Source organism: Penaeus vannamei, chromosome 5 (assembly GCF_042767895.1).
Source record: "Penaeus vannamei isolate JL-2024 chromosome 5, ASM4276789v1, whole genome shotgun sequence".
Classification (NCBI taxonomy): Eukaryota; Metazoa; Arthropoda; class Malacostraca; order Decapoda; family Penaeidae; genus Penaeus; species Penaeus vannamei.
The window spans coordinates 44,047,564-44,062,563 of NC_091553.1; the positions used below are offsets into that span (position 1 = coordinate 44,047,564).

The window sequence follows — 15,000 nt, forward strand, 5'->3', positions numbered from 1 at the left end:
CTCTTTTATTTCCCATTTTTGATAATAAGGTAAATATTTTACAAATTTTCTACCGCTTTTCACCATTAGTTGTTAGTAAACAGTTGATTTTCAGGGGCATTTTCATGTTTTACATATCTATTCTTTATCTATCCTTTCCTATATCTCGCTCTCCATCTTTTTATTTTATATTATCTTTCCCGTTGCCATCATACATCATACTGATACATAATGCTGTTTAAAATCGCAGATTAACATGACTGAACCCCATAAAATACACATGTTTTACACATATTATTCAGTTTCCACATATCCAACTCCACACACATATCCAAACCATCTCAACCCAACAGCAAAACGACAAACGAAGTCAAAACACACTTAAAAAACCCTCAAACCCTCAGAATAAATAAACGACAAACCACCAACGTATCCAAAACACACCTAGAAAAAAACTCAAATAAATATGCGATAAACCACCAACGTATAGTCATACCACACTTTAAAAAAATAAACCCCCAGAATAAATAAACGATAAACCACCAGCGTATCCAAAACACACCTAGAAAAATACTTAGAATATACGATAAACCACCATGAAGTCAAAACACACTTAAAAAAAAACACAAACCCTCAGAATAAATAAACGACAAACCACCAACGTATCCGAAACACATCTAGAAAAAAACTCAGAATATACGATAAACCACCAACGAAATCAAAACACACTCAAAAAACCCTCAAACCCTCAGAATGAATATACAACCCACCAACGTATCCAAAACACACACAAAAAAAACCCTCAAACCCTCAAAATAAATATACGACAAACCACCAACGTATCCAAAACACACAGAAAAAAACTCAAACCCTCAGAATGCATATACGACAAACCACCAACCTATAAAAAAAATACTAAAATCCTCAAAATAAATATCCGACAAACCACCAACCTATCATCAAAACACAGGGAAAAAAAACCCTCATAAATAAACTTTCTTTTCTCCCCCTCCAACAGAGAGAGAGTGCGCTGCTTATGAGCCCTTCCGGTGTCCTGGAGGCCACGTGTGCATCTCAATCCAGTACCTTTGCGACGGCGCCCCCGACTGCCCCGATGGCTACGATGAGAACCTCCAGCTGTGTACTGCAGGTGAGTGTCCTGTGCGGCGTGTTGATGAGTGTGTATGGGGGTATGGGTGAGTGAGTGTGTATGAGGGTATGGGCGAGTGAGTGTGTATGAGGATAAGGGTGAGTGAGTGTGTATGAGGGTATGGGTGAGTGTGTATGAGGGTATGGGTGAGTGAGTGTGTTGAGTGTGTATGAGGGTATGGGTGAGTGAGTGTGTTGAGTGTGTATGAGGATAAGGGTGAGTGAGTGTGTTGAGTGTGTATGAGGATAAGGGTGAGTGAGTGTGTATTAGGGTATGGGTGAGTGAGTTAGTATGGGGGTATGGGTGAGTGAGTTAGTATGGGGGTATGGGTGAGTGGGTGTTGAGTGTGTATGAGGGTGTGGGTGGGTGAGTGTGTTGATGAGTGCGTGTAAGGGTAAGGGTGAGTGAGTGTGTTGACGAGTACTTATAGGGGTAAGATTGAGTGCGTTTATGAGTGTGTATGAGGGTATGGGTGAGTGAGTGAGGTGTTTTGATGAGTGTGTGAGGGTAAGGATGAGTGTATATGAGGACAAGGATGAATGGGTATGTATGAGGGTAAGGGTGAATGAGTGTTGATAAGTGCGTATGAGGGTAAGGGTGAGTGAGTGAGTAGTTTTGATGAGCGTGAGGGTAGGCCTAAGGATGAGTGTGTTGAGTGAGTTAGTAGTTTTGATGAGTGTGTGAGGGTAAAATTGAGTGAGTGTGTATATGGATAAGTGTGAGTGTAGATCCATGTTCTCTAATGTAAGGATTAACTGAAATACAACTGTAATATAAGACGAATTTCTCGAAGAAAAAAAAATGGGCGTGGAAGAATGTACCAGTTACCGAATTGTTATTTGGTTGAAAACATTAATGAAAACCAGCGCTCTGGAGAACCACTTAGACGAAGACGTTCTCGAAAGTCATTTGTGAATTCGCTTAGAAGAACAATTTATGCGAAAGGAAATTTAACAAGGAGTCCTTCCCGAGAACAAATTAAGAAAAGGAGTTCTTGGTGTGGGTGTTAATAGGGTTCTTAGATCTTGTAATGTGTAGGTGTGTGTAGAGCTGCTAATGTTTTATATAAAATGATCCAGATTAAAGGCTACAATAGATTATGGTGGTAATTATTTCCAACATGACCACTGATTCCACAACTCATAGCCCGATTTCATCTCATAACAGGTATTTCAAAGAGTTAAAGTGTAAAAAAAAAATGAAACCCTAGCCAGGAATCGCATTTCATGTAACGTAAAAGGTGGAAAATAAAAAATAAAAAACCGAGCGAAGATTCGACCACGGAAGATCCGACACAGCGCGACCGAACGAGCGAATGAAACCCGTCCTATACGCACAAATTACCACAGATTACTAGGTTTCCGCATAAACAATATACCCCCTTCTCGATCACCATATTTCCCCGAACCCCCTTACGATCGCCAACGCCTATAGGTCTACATTTGAAGATAAAAAAAATGGGTTTACCTTATGGCCGGCGTGTGGGTGGCTGGGATGGGACGAAGCACTGGCGTATTTCTGCAGCTAGAACACTTTTTTTTCTATTTCATCGTTGATTCCTATCCTGGAGATCGTAATAATTTCAGTATGGGACCGATCGGTTTCACTGTAATGCTGGGAAAGAATTTAGAAACACACCACTGTAAATAACCTTTACATTTGGAACGAGCAATGAGTACTGTGGTATCAAAACTGTCAAATTTGCCGGTAGATGACAGCGCTTGCGCAAGTGTGAAACAAGCATTTCAAATACAAAAAAATGTGCGTTTATAATAAAATAAAACACAGCATGTATCTAAGGAATGACCATTTGATAAATACAGATTTTAGTATAATTTTCATGTAACTTCAAAGTACAGAAATACACCAAAAGTATTGTGTATTTCTTAGAGATTCACAATAATTGGCAGTGACGTCACGAGCTATGTAATGAGCTACAAGGTTATTAAAATTAAGTTACCGCGCAGTTGTAAGGCAAGGAAGGCTAGTCTATAGCAGCTTTTGTCAACCCTGGGTCGCCAAGCCCTCAAGATATCAGGCGTGGTCAATTGTCAATTTTGAAATGTTTTCAGCAAATACGTAATCACACTGATTGAAAGCTATTGGCAAAATTTTAGTTTGATTATTACACACTAATTAAAGATGCTGTCGAAAAAAAATCCGCTGAATTCTGGTGAAACTCGAACTAAATAAAATATAATCGTAATTAAGGATTTTCGTTTATAGAGTTATGTATATGAGAATATGATATAAGCCTATGCACTGTAGAACAAATTGGAGTCGCGGTCATGCCTGGAAATTCATGATTGGGGTCGCGTGGAAAAAAACAAGTTGGGAACCACTGGTCTTTATACTTATATTTAGACGGGAAAGGCAAGATCAGTAGCAACTCGAGGAGGTGGCATAGAGTCTGTTGTGATGATTGTTGAATGAAAATATAACCCTTAAATTCATTATTTTCCATCCTTTTTGAAATTTGAAGAGACCAAAATGATCGACCATATTCGCAAAACATCCGTAACTTTTGTGACGTCATCAAAATAAACCCCATTTGCCTTTTTCCCTAAATAGAATCAGGCGCCATGACACCTCCTCGAGTTGCTACTGATTTAGCCTTTCCCAATAATAATAGACCTTGGCTGGAAGCGCATGAGGGCTTAATCTCAACGTTCCATTTATCGCAACCAATTTTTTTTCATTTATGATGTTATTCTTTGCTTGCACTGATCATGTAACTTTTCTCATAACTTTATGACAGTGCCGTAATGTTATAGAATATATACCCACTGAGTATATATTATGTCAAAATGATCTTTTACCTGGCAGTAACTTCATCAGATCAGTATAATTAATGCAGCATATTTTGACTTAAGATACAGATACTACACAATACAATTCCCAGAAAGATAATCATTTAACAGCCCATTGTGCTATATGACCTCGGATGCGTAGCACATTTATTTTCAAACATTAAACATTAACAGCCCATTATTAAAAGAAACAGACATACTACAACCTTGTGGAAAGGTATGAATGAGAACGAATATCTTCACAATACAAGAGATGTATTTAACCGGTTTCGATTATATCTTCGTCAGAAATACATGTATTTCTGACGAAGATATAATCGAAACCGGTTAAATACATCTCTTGTATTGTGAAGATATTCGTTCTCATTCATACCTTTCCACATTTGTCAACATGAATACGGTTCATACTACAACCTCTCAAGATCTCATCCACCTTCCTCCTTCACAGCCAAGCGACCACCTGTGGAGGAGACCGCATCCTTCCTCCAGTCCCTGCTCGCCTCCCACGGCCCCAACTACCTGGAGAAGCTCTTCGGTACAAAGGCACGCAATGCCCTGAAGCCCCTTGGTGGCGTGCAGCAGGTGGCTGTGGCTCTTTCAGGTGAGGTGTCTTGGATGTGTGAGGGCGATTTAGGAAATAAGTAGTATTTTCTTAGCCGTGAAGAAATAAGTCGTAGCACTGTCTTTGTTCTAGGTAGACAATTCATAGCACTTTGTTCTAAGTGGACAATTCATAGCACTGCCTTTCTTCTAAGTAGACAATTCATAGCAGTCTTTGTTCTAAGACAATTCATAGCAGTCTTTGTTCTAAGATCATTCATAGCAGTCTTTGTTCTAAGACAATTCATAGCAGTCTTTGTTCTAAGTAGACAATTCCTAGTACTGTCTTTGTTCTAAGTAGACAATTCATAGCACTGTCCTTGTCTTGAGAAGACACTTCAAAACTTCTCAATTTATATCAATTTTCCGTTTCTCTTGAAGTATAAATTCAGCTCTGTGTTAAGATTGGTATATTATTTTCAGTAGATACATTTTTACTGATGTGACCATTTTCCAAAATGCTATATATAGTGTATAGTACACAACAGCACAGTGCAGTTTGACATTGCCCAAAAATTGTAACTTCCAGACAGAGTTTAAGTCACTCCCTGTGTTGCATGATAGTTTTCTCAAATTTTCCTAACCATAACCATGAAGTGTAACAGTAATGTATTATTTTAGTAGTCGAAGTATACCAATATTAACATCAATGCTTGAATAAACAAGGAATCAACACTACTTAGAATATAGTAGCACCTGTTCTTATCATTCTTTCCCTCCCCTGTGCAGAGTCCCAGACCATCGATGAGTTCGGCCGCTCTCTGAACCTGATGAAGAGCGACGTGGAGCACCTGCGTTCTGTGTTCATGGCTGTGGAGAATGGAGACATCGGCATGCTTAAGTCCTTGGGCATTAAGGACTCAGAGCTCGGAGATGTCAAGTTCTTCCTGGAAAAGCTTGTCAACACTGGATTCTTGGACTGAGAAGGGACGCTGACGAAAGAGAAAACGACCAAGAGGAAGAGAGAAAGCGAGAAGAGGAAGGATTTTCAGTTCTTTAAAAAAAAAAAAAAGAGGGATGAAAAAGTGAATGTAAAAATGTTGATGACTAAATGAAAACAAGAAATATGAAAGGGGATGAAAGTGGAGATGGTAAATGCAGATCAGAAGGATTAGGATGAAATATTTTCAGATCTTGGATCTATGGACATGGCCCTTTGCTGTATGACTGTTGTCAGTGTGATCAAAGTTTACAATAAGAGCTCATGAGGCAGAACTCTGGACCAATTGGTGTCTGTAATCTCATATTACTTATGACCGATAATAAAGCTGATATAAGTAAGATTGTTAGAACATATATGCAAAATACTAGTTCTGATTGTGAGATACATACATATATATATAAAATACCATAATTAACTCCACACTGATTCAAGATATCCTGAAGTATTATATAAACAATGACATTTAAGAAAGTAGAGTAGTCATTTAAAAGCATTAAAACCTGGTCACTTTTAAGTCAGATACAGAGCGTAATTCAGTAGAATTTAATGTTATTATTTAAATTATGTATGATAGACAAAAATACAAATACACTTAATTAAGGTTAAGTTAATGTATAGCACATTATGCTTTATCTAATAATATAATTATTAAAAATATTTTTGTGAATATATTGTAAGCATTTATTCTGTTATTACCCACTGTATTTTAGTGTACGGATTTCTCTAAATATTTTCTGTGATATCTTTTTATTTGAGGGAATACACAAATTTTCTTTTTAGATGTATGTTTATACATCAGTCATATCTTTATGTGCATCCTCTCTTGTTTTCTATATGCAAATCCTTTTGACTTCTGTGTAACAATCAGTAATTTATACAACCATTGTTGTGTGGACAGAAAAAATAAATTGCTTAAAAATTCTTTGTACACATAAAGTCTAAGCCGAAAATTGTTCTGCATTCAAAAATAAACTTCTAGAAATGTTGCAATCCAATGTTGTTTTTCTGGTCAAAGTTATACAGTAATGCTGAATTTTATCTGAAACAGTTTATATCACTTAGCCATGTGATTCTCCATTACTCAGTAAACTCTGTTATTCAAATTTCACTCAAAACATCAATAAACTTTGTATATGTGTAATGTACAGTTCTGGAAGGTAACTGATTCACTTGTAAATTAATCTGAATTATACCCATTTTTTCTGATTAAATTAACTTCCTCTTAGATTGGAATTTTGTTTTATTTAAAACTGGGAAGATGGTGTGTCCTGTTATTGCCTTGGTAGCAGCCCGATACTCAACCATACCAACAACCAGTTACCAACCATGACCATATTCTAGGACCCACCCTCTTTTCATACCGTGAACATACATTTTTATCTCTCTTTGGTACTTGCCTTTCAGATTTTTTCTTTCTTTCTTTTTTACACACAAAGCTATTACATTTTCAACAGCATGATAATGTATGTTTGATTTCCCTTTAAATTAACTTCATGTATACAAAAAGACAAAAATTGGTTTTAAAAGAATATGATTCTATATAATTAATGGAAATCACAGTTTATCTGTAATTCAAATGAACATGATTAAGCTAAGACTTCAAGTATGTGTACTTGTATTTGAATTTTTCCCCATGTTAGAAAATGTCTCTCCAAAAGGAACACACACGATGGTTGTTGTTTAAATCTAGAAAAAATATGATCTACCTATTCCTCACATGTGATATGTTTTGTCAGATATTATATGCATGCATGGTTCTCTGCTTTTGACTAAATGTACAGATGCACAAAATGTAATGTTCGATGGCCGTGATTCTTTAGTGTAGCGGGCAATAATATCACGTGTTTCTTTCTTTCTTCCTTAAAGAGTTTGCCTCACGCCCTGCTGGTTTTGTTTTTTTAGTGATAAAGGAAAATGTGGTAAATTTATCCCATCCACTCTTTATTAGGTGAAGAAACAGACTTCAGTTTTGATTTCAACTTTTGTTCTCTTTTGCTCTCACTCTTATCCTGTATTTTTTTTTTTTTTCTTTTTTTTAGGCTGGAGGACTGTAGTCAGGTGCAATAAAAAAGGCAATTTTTTTTTAATGTGAAGAAAACGAAATAGGAAAAAATAATGTTTCAGCTTACGTGGATGCAGTGTGAAAGTATGATCCAATAAACAAAAATCTGTATTATATTGTTGCTCTCACCAATTTTACTTCTTCAAAAAGTCACAAGCAGAACGGTCTCCATCACAGATACAATACAATATTCCATTCCTAGCTGAATATCATCTAAAAATCTCTTATTACAATTTCATGAATAACATTACAGAGATATGCAAGAACAAATCTGTACACTTTGAATGATAAGCAAAAGGTCTGCTACTTCTGCTTCTGTTAATGAATCTGTTATCCATACTGTTTGGAATATTGAGCTGTTAATTTTGAATCTAATAACCAGTGAACTTTCTATCATAGAGATTAGAAGTATGATGAACCACTGCATTGTTTTATCATACCAAATGATTACATACATAATATCAAAAATTGTGAAAACAGCTGTTGGTGAAGAATTTCAGTATAATCATTTTATCATGACCTGACCTTCTTTGTAAAGCACAGTGTTTCCTTTCAGCTAAAATAAAATTATAATATTTCTATAAATGCTTTATATCCCAATATTTACAGCCAGCAATGGTCCTGAATTCCAGTATCAGGAAAATATACAACTATTTGTTTACATCAACGGACAAAAATATGCAAAGATAATTATAAGTTTTAGCAATCAAAGACATTAAATATTCAAATCGTGGACTAAGAAACATTAATACAAAGAAATCATATGCAGTTCTCAGTACTGCAGTTTCTCCTTGCAATATTATTCTACCATGTTAGTTACTTTGTTAGCCCTAAAGTTATTTAAACTAGCTTTAATATACCACATCCAGAGGAAAAACTAGGACAGGGTAGAAGTAGACAATGCCCATTTGTTGCAGGTTGCTCCTTGCACCAAGCATACAATGGCACTTAAACAAACCAAAGTCCTACATTATTAAAATGAATATGTGTAGAAGAGTAATTCAATCTAAATAAAAATGCAGGATTAAAGATGGGGAACAGGAATGGATAAAGTTTTTTATATTCTGCTGAAAAACAGTGACCATAAACCAACCATTTACTTTTAGGATAAACTTTTGATTTCTAAGGTATTTGGAAAAACATGATGACATGTTCTGTAATTCTGAAATATCCCTTTCAAGAAACTTTTAATGCTTTTGAAAATATATTTACTTTGAAATATTCATGAATATATTAACTTAGGAATATTCAGTCAAAAGATGACACATTCATGCTAATTATGACGAAGAGCACGTCTAGACTCTCTTGCAGATACTCTTTACAAACTTCAAATTAGCACCATGAATGCTGTAACTTCCCCACAAAGGTACAATCTCTTAATTTCATGAGCTTATTAACCTACGTAGCAACAAAAAGTAATCTGATGACCTTTATCTTAAAGCAATTTAAGAACTGAATTAAGTTGATGGTAAATGTCCACATTTTCAAGGCTTTCATCTTCTTTATAAATAACAATATGTGGTATATGAGGTACATCATGCCTAAAATATACAAGCAGCAAAACTGCGTTAAGAAAAACCTTTTTAAGGTAGATCCCTTAAAAAAGAGGGCATAATTACCATTTTTTAATATCTAAATCAAACTTCAGGGAAAATTAAAACACAAATCACCTTAAATAATTTTTTGAGTGATCAATCATATACATATATATACTGTACAATCAATTTCAGCACAGATTTTACTTTTCTAAAGACAAAAAATAAAGTATAAACCTGAGCATTCAAAACCATAGATCGAATGACACAAGGTTTCAGCGAATACCATCTTGGTTTTACATTTATAACAAAATAATCCCAAAGAATCAAAGTATGCCTTAATCTAATGGGAAAAGGGGTAGCTGAAGTAAATCAAATTTCCCCTCCATCTTTTTTTTTTCTGGAGACGCAAAACAAGCTAAGAGCAATAAAATGCTGAAAGATACATCCCCCCTCATAAAAAAAAGTTTAATCTTAACTTATTCACAAACATCCTAGGTGCACCCTATGTGATACAATACAATGTTGTTGTTTTTTCATTCTGGAAAAATACATCAAAAGTGGTTTACGTAAATAAAAAAAAGGAAATACCACAAAAAAAGAGCACATCTAATTAACTGCACTTAATTACCACATAGCAATGTAAGCTCTTAATTTGTCGGATCACATTTCACCTTTCAACATTGATAATGTGTTCATACTCAGATCTTTTTCTTCATTCAAAACTGAACAATAAATAACAAACTGGCCCAGACACACCACACTTTCAGCTTTCATCCCCTCACTGAAACACCATTAGATGACCATTCATGGTTTCCGACACCAGACCATCTTGCAGTAATAAGGTTAAAAGTGGACGTTATTGTAAGCTTTATTTTTATGAATGGGTAGTCTGTGGGTAAAAAAAAATCTATCAGAAGCTCTATAAGAATGAAGAATCATACATCTTTTGCAAGGAGATACATATATATATTGTTCTACAAAAACAAGATATTTTTAAAGCACTCATACCTGATATTCTGGATTAATGCTAGTTTCACTTTTCCATTAGCATTTCAAATGGAGAAAAAATATATGTTCCAAATATCTTAAAATATCAACAAGCAAATCTTTTATAAACATCTAGGAATGGTTGCATTATAATCATTTTAAGCAAGAAAGATGCATTTTGTCGTCTTCAAACATTGACAAAGAAAAAGAAAAAACGAGAAAATAATAATTTGGAGGAATGCTTAAAAACTTTAATCACTGGGAAATGGCTGTATACATATAAAATGGATAAAAAATAAATAAAAACAAAAAGAACAAGATTCTGACATCGGCTAATGCTAAAAGAAAAAAAAAAGGAAAAAAAAGGAAGAGTGCATAAATTGGAAAGTGAAACTCCATCACCAACATTTCCACTCTTCAGCAATTTACAGCCGTAACTCTTTAATTCAAGGCATTCAGCAGATCCTCTACGAAATAGCCCTTGCTTCTGGGAGGAATGTCTCCCATACTTTGATTATCTGGAAAGAATGAATAAAATGATAATTGAAAGGCTCTGTATACACAATAACAAACTACTAGTAAAACTTTCTTTATCTGTAGTAAAACATAATTAATTCCATTTGCTCAAGTTATGGAAGTGTTCTATCAAAACACAAATTTTTTTGGAAGTAATCAATAAAATTACAGGGCTCACAGATAACCCAGTATGGACTTTAAAGTTGAATAAGTATACTGAATAAAACAAAATGATTGGCCCCACAAAACTGTGTTGATATGAACAGAATATATTTATTCACCTGCTGCTGAGAGGTCATCAAAGCTTCCAAGTACTTCACCAACATGTCTTTGAAATCTTTCACTCTCACTATATCAAACTGTTCCATCTCCTTCTTGATGGCTCGAGAGATACGGTCAAACTCCTCCTGGCTTCTCTCCACCTTCGCCTCCCACTGAAAGGAATAATGAAACTGTTAGAAAAGATGTAACAAAATCAATTCCAACAATAATTATTTAAGTGGTTACTTAACCTGTTGGATACAGTAGCATCACGGAAATCACGGTGCCGAAAATACAGGCAGTGGATTATACGAGTAGCCAACATCCCAGGCATGTGGTGCGCAGGGATGGCACACACGAACACCCATGAGAGGTGACAAGACTCTGTGCCTGCCTTTGTAAAGTGATTTAGTGCTAACTTTTTTTTAGCCTTTTTGCCAATGTCCATATCTGTCTTTTGATTTGGTTTATCCAGATGCTAATTGCTTATTTTCCTCGTACAGACTCTATATTATTTCCCTATGTAGTAAATAACTGGGCAAGAAAAAAAGTATGGAACATTTAGTTGTATGTGGTATGTATCTTATTTTTTTGTAATTTTCAATTTTCCATAATACAACCTGCGTCATCGGTCGCAGCAGCCAGGAATATGGTGTGCAGCATGCAAATGATGTTCTCCCTGGAGCTGGCGCTCTTTCAGTCACAGCTTACATACATTACATTCCATATTCATTTATCGATGGGAATAATGCTAAAGCCCCCTTGTAAGTGCTACATGAGTCAAATCATACTCCATGAGGTCTGAGCACTCATGGCAAGTCTGTCATCGTGGCCTTCGCTCGTTTCAGCAAGTTCACATCACCCGGTCCTCGGCTATTTTACCCGATGATGGCATGTTCACTTCACCCAGACCTCGACCCAGATTTTCCATGATGGGAACGTAACATCATCCGGATTGGTTTAGAGAATTCAAAGGTTAAACTCTGAGAATGGTGAACAAATATTTCCCCCCCTTACCCCATTCAAAAATGTTATGCAAATAGCTCACTTCACCTGGGGAATAACTATAGATCAAAAGGAGCGCAATTGTTAAACTATATGGGCCACAATCATTTTAAAAATATCACCATCTTCATATGTTATACCATTACTAGCTTTTAAAAAACAAAAATATATGCTTATTGGCAGATGATCCCTTAATTCTACCAATTCATGCCTACCCAAACATTTTTTCTCTCAAAAGACAGATGATCTTCCTGCACATATCTCTGAAAAAAAAACTTTCATTTCCTACATATTCATATCATTTCTGTCATTCATAATATACCTCTATTTTTCCTGGATATCAACTAGCTTCAGTTCAAAATAAATCACTTCAATTTCAAACAATTGCCTATCACAGCAATCTTTTCAACCCTTGAAAATTAAAAGAAATTCAACTCAAACAAGACTACAGCTTATAAAGTCTACCATTGCTACTTACTTCAGCCACCTCATCCTGGGCCTGCTGAACCTTGTCCATCCGGCCAGCTAGTTCCGCCTTGGCCTTGGCTTCGCGCTTCTTGGCCAGCATTGTCTGTGCATGCTGCCAGGTCTGGAATGTCTTGACACGCTCATGGAATACATCCTGAAAGTTGGTGATCCCAATTAAGGATATTATTATAAGTAATGGTATTTGTACATATTCTATACTGTATTTCACCTGCAGTTCTATCCTGCATTTTACCCGTGAAAGAACAAATGATATACAGTTATATACAGTTTACTCTCTCTCCTTGTTTTCTTCTACACAAATATCAAATGTTTCGTCATAACTCAGCCTTTATTTATTAATTTATTTTTTGCAACCCTTTGACGTGTACGCACATTCAACATGGTAAGTAACAAACTCATCCTGGAAAAAATATTTAGCCTTCATGCTTATGCAACCTATGTTGTGTCTTCTTGAAACTTCTATTCTGAATGTTGACCATCAATCTTCCCTCTTATCCTGACAGGAATAAGGGGGAAGAATTGTACCATACACCTAAAACTTCCATGAACTCTCAAACAAAAATCCATAACATTATCAGACAATAATACCTTCACAGCCCCAATGAGATGGATGTAGTCTTTGGTGGTCTCACTCAAATGGTAGAAGTCTGCATCAGCCTAAAAATAAAAAATGTCTTTAAAGTAAGAAATATGTACATTAAATACATATGAATGAAACTGAAGAAAGAAATCTCTACTCTCACAATAATAGATATACAATACAGTAACTTAAATATATATTGTAACAAAATGAAAGGACACCTGAAACAAGTTTTGTTTAGTATTGCAAAAATAAAAAAAATACATATCATCTCAGTATCCTCTTGCTGACCTGAGCATGATGAATAGTATGCGTCCTCTCAGTGGACTCGGCCAGTTGGTGGAGGGCTCGACTCAGGGCTGAGTGCTCCTCTACGCTGCTCAGGACAGCAGCCGATTTGGCAAACGAGGCTGTGCTAGTTGCAAGCTCCCGTCGGTAGGCCACTAGGCCCTCCATTGCTGCGTGGAGTTTCCGCAACTGAGCATCCAGGTTCTCAATCTGCTGTGTCTTCTCCTCAAACCACTGGGAGATGAAAAATAATGGTGTATTTGGGTTTGAGTTTAATGTGGTGATAAAGTGGTTATGAATGTGAGAATAATGATTATAACAATGATATGATGATGACAATCAAAAGGAGGTGGCTGTGGGAGTAGAGGTGGGAGTGGAAGTGCAGGTGGAGGTGAAGGTGGAGGTGGAGGTGGAGGTGGAGGTGGAGGTGGAGATGAAGGTGGAGGTGGTGGTGGTGAAATGGTGGGGATTATGTAATGTGATGAAAGAACTAAAAATAACAGTAACAGCAATAAAATAAAATATTACAATAATAATGAAAATTATGACTTAATGGAACAAACTTAGCAGTCACTATCAATCTCAAAGCATATATCAAAAAAACATAATACATTCACAGTAATGCTTCCTAAGAAAGTCCGACTTCACAAAATATCCAAACATATATACTTCACCAAATTGCAAATAATTTTCAATATTTCAATCAAAAAGACTTTATGAAACCCTCCCAAAACTTACAAATTTTCATTCCTGATCTACTCCTAACTCAGCCTTACGTACATATCTAGCATTAATAAGAAAAACTAAGATACAACAGTGCTACTACTAACAACTAATAACAATATCAATACTCAATATACTCAATAATCAATATCAATACCCAATACTCAATAATCCATACCTACTATACTCCAAGGACATTTGAAACCGACCTGAGGTCCATCGACTCTTTACCGTGTGACAGAAGTAGATAGATTATCAAAAGCAACAAAAGGGATCTCCGACTTAAATATCTCCTATTTGCACCCAATTGTGAAGCTAAATTCCCCTTCAACATCCACATATGGGTTGGTAAGGCTTTTCATCCTCCCGGTTACTCTAAGAGGACATCTTGTGTATGTGTTGCTATTCAAACCTTGCTTCGAATGGCAACGTATACTTGATCACGGAGGATTTCTCTTTTTCACTGCACATCTGCTGTCTGAAAAATTCCCTCTCCTCCTGTTAATCTCCTACTCCCAACTTGGAAAAATTTTCTATTTCCTCCCATTTAGCTCTCTACTCCAGAAAAAGTATTTTTCAAAAGTACCTTAGCATTTGCTAAAATCCCCCAAGGACACAATCATTATTTAACATGCGGCAATTTCACTTTGAATTTTTCCATATAAAAATGATATACCTTCTCACACAAGTAACATACATTAACCTACATATAAGAATACATTTGCTTTTAAATTTCAGATATAATAAATAAGATCATTATCTTTTTTTGCATACGAAAACGTGTATCACCATTAAGAAGAAAGACACGATTCTCTGCCTGTTTTTCTTTCTTGCTTTACTTTCCTCTTATGTTGTAAGCTGTTGTTTAGCATTTCCTGATAACAATACTAAATTACATATCTTCCTCTTAGCTCATTACACATCTGAGAAGGCAAGGACCCACCTCACTTTCATTATCTTTCTTATCTTGAAATATTACTTCATCATTAGCTAAAAGTATGACCAAATTTTGTGAAAACAATGCTATGTTCTGAGATCAAAAGTGAGTACAGTGTGGAGAAGGGTCAAA

At 35.8% G+C, this 15,000-nt stretch overlaps 2 protein-coding genes across 10 annotated transcripts in view; one reads left to right on the plus strand and one right to left on the minus strand.

Annotated features, from left to right (window-relative positions):
* The window catches only part of LOC113810177 (prohormone-4), a 142,645-nt gene extending 134,516 nt beyond the window's left edge, over positions 1-8,129 (plus strand). For both annotated transcript variants that reach the window (XM_070122148.1, XM_070122149.1), the window contains 3 exons: positions 998-1,129; positions 4,388-4,540; positions 5,269-8,129. In XM_070122148.1, coding sequence (XP_069978249.1) covers positions 998-1,129; positions 4,388-4,540; positions 5,269-5,462 — 479 coding nt within the window. In that variant the 3' untranslated portion in view covers positions 5,463-8,129. The remainder of the gene's footprint in view (positions 1-997; positions 1,130-4,387; positions 4,541-5,268) is intronic.
* Positions 8,130-9,210: 1,081 nt separating this feature from the next.
* The window catches only part of Snx1 (sorting nexin 1), a 30,310-nt gene continuing 24,520 nt past the window's right edge, over positions 9,211-15,000 (minus strand). For all 8 annotated transcript variants that reach the window (XM_070122147.1, XM_027361895.2, XM_027361896.2 and 5 more), the window contains 5 exons: positions 13,212-13,442; positions 12,929-12,997; positions 12,330-12,473; positions 10,867-11,019; positions 9,211-10,587 (listed from right to left, as the gene is read on the minus strand). In XM_070122147.1, the coding sequence (XP_069978248.1) occupies positions 10,537-10,587; positions 10,867-11,019; positions 12,330-12,473; positions 12,929-12,997; positions 13,212-13,442 (648 nt within the window). In that variant the 3' untranslated portion in view covers positions 9,211-10,536. The remainder of the gene's footprint in view (positions 10,588-10,866; positions 11,020-12,329; positions 12,474-12,928; positions 12,998-13,211; positions 13,443-15,000) is intronic.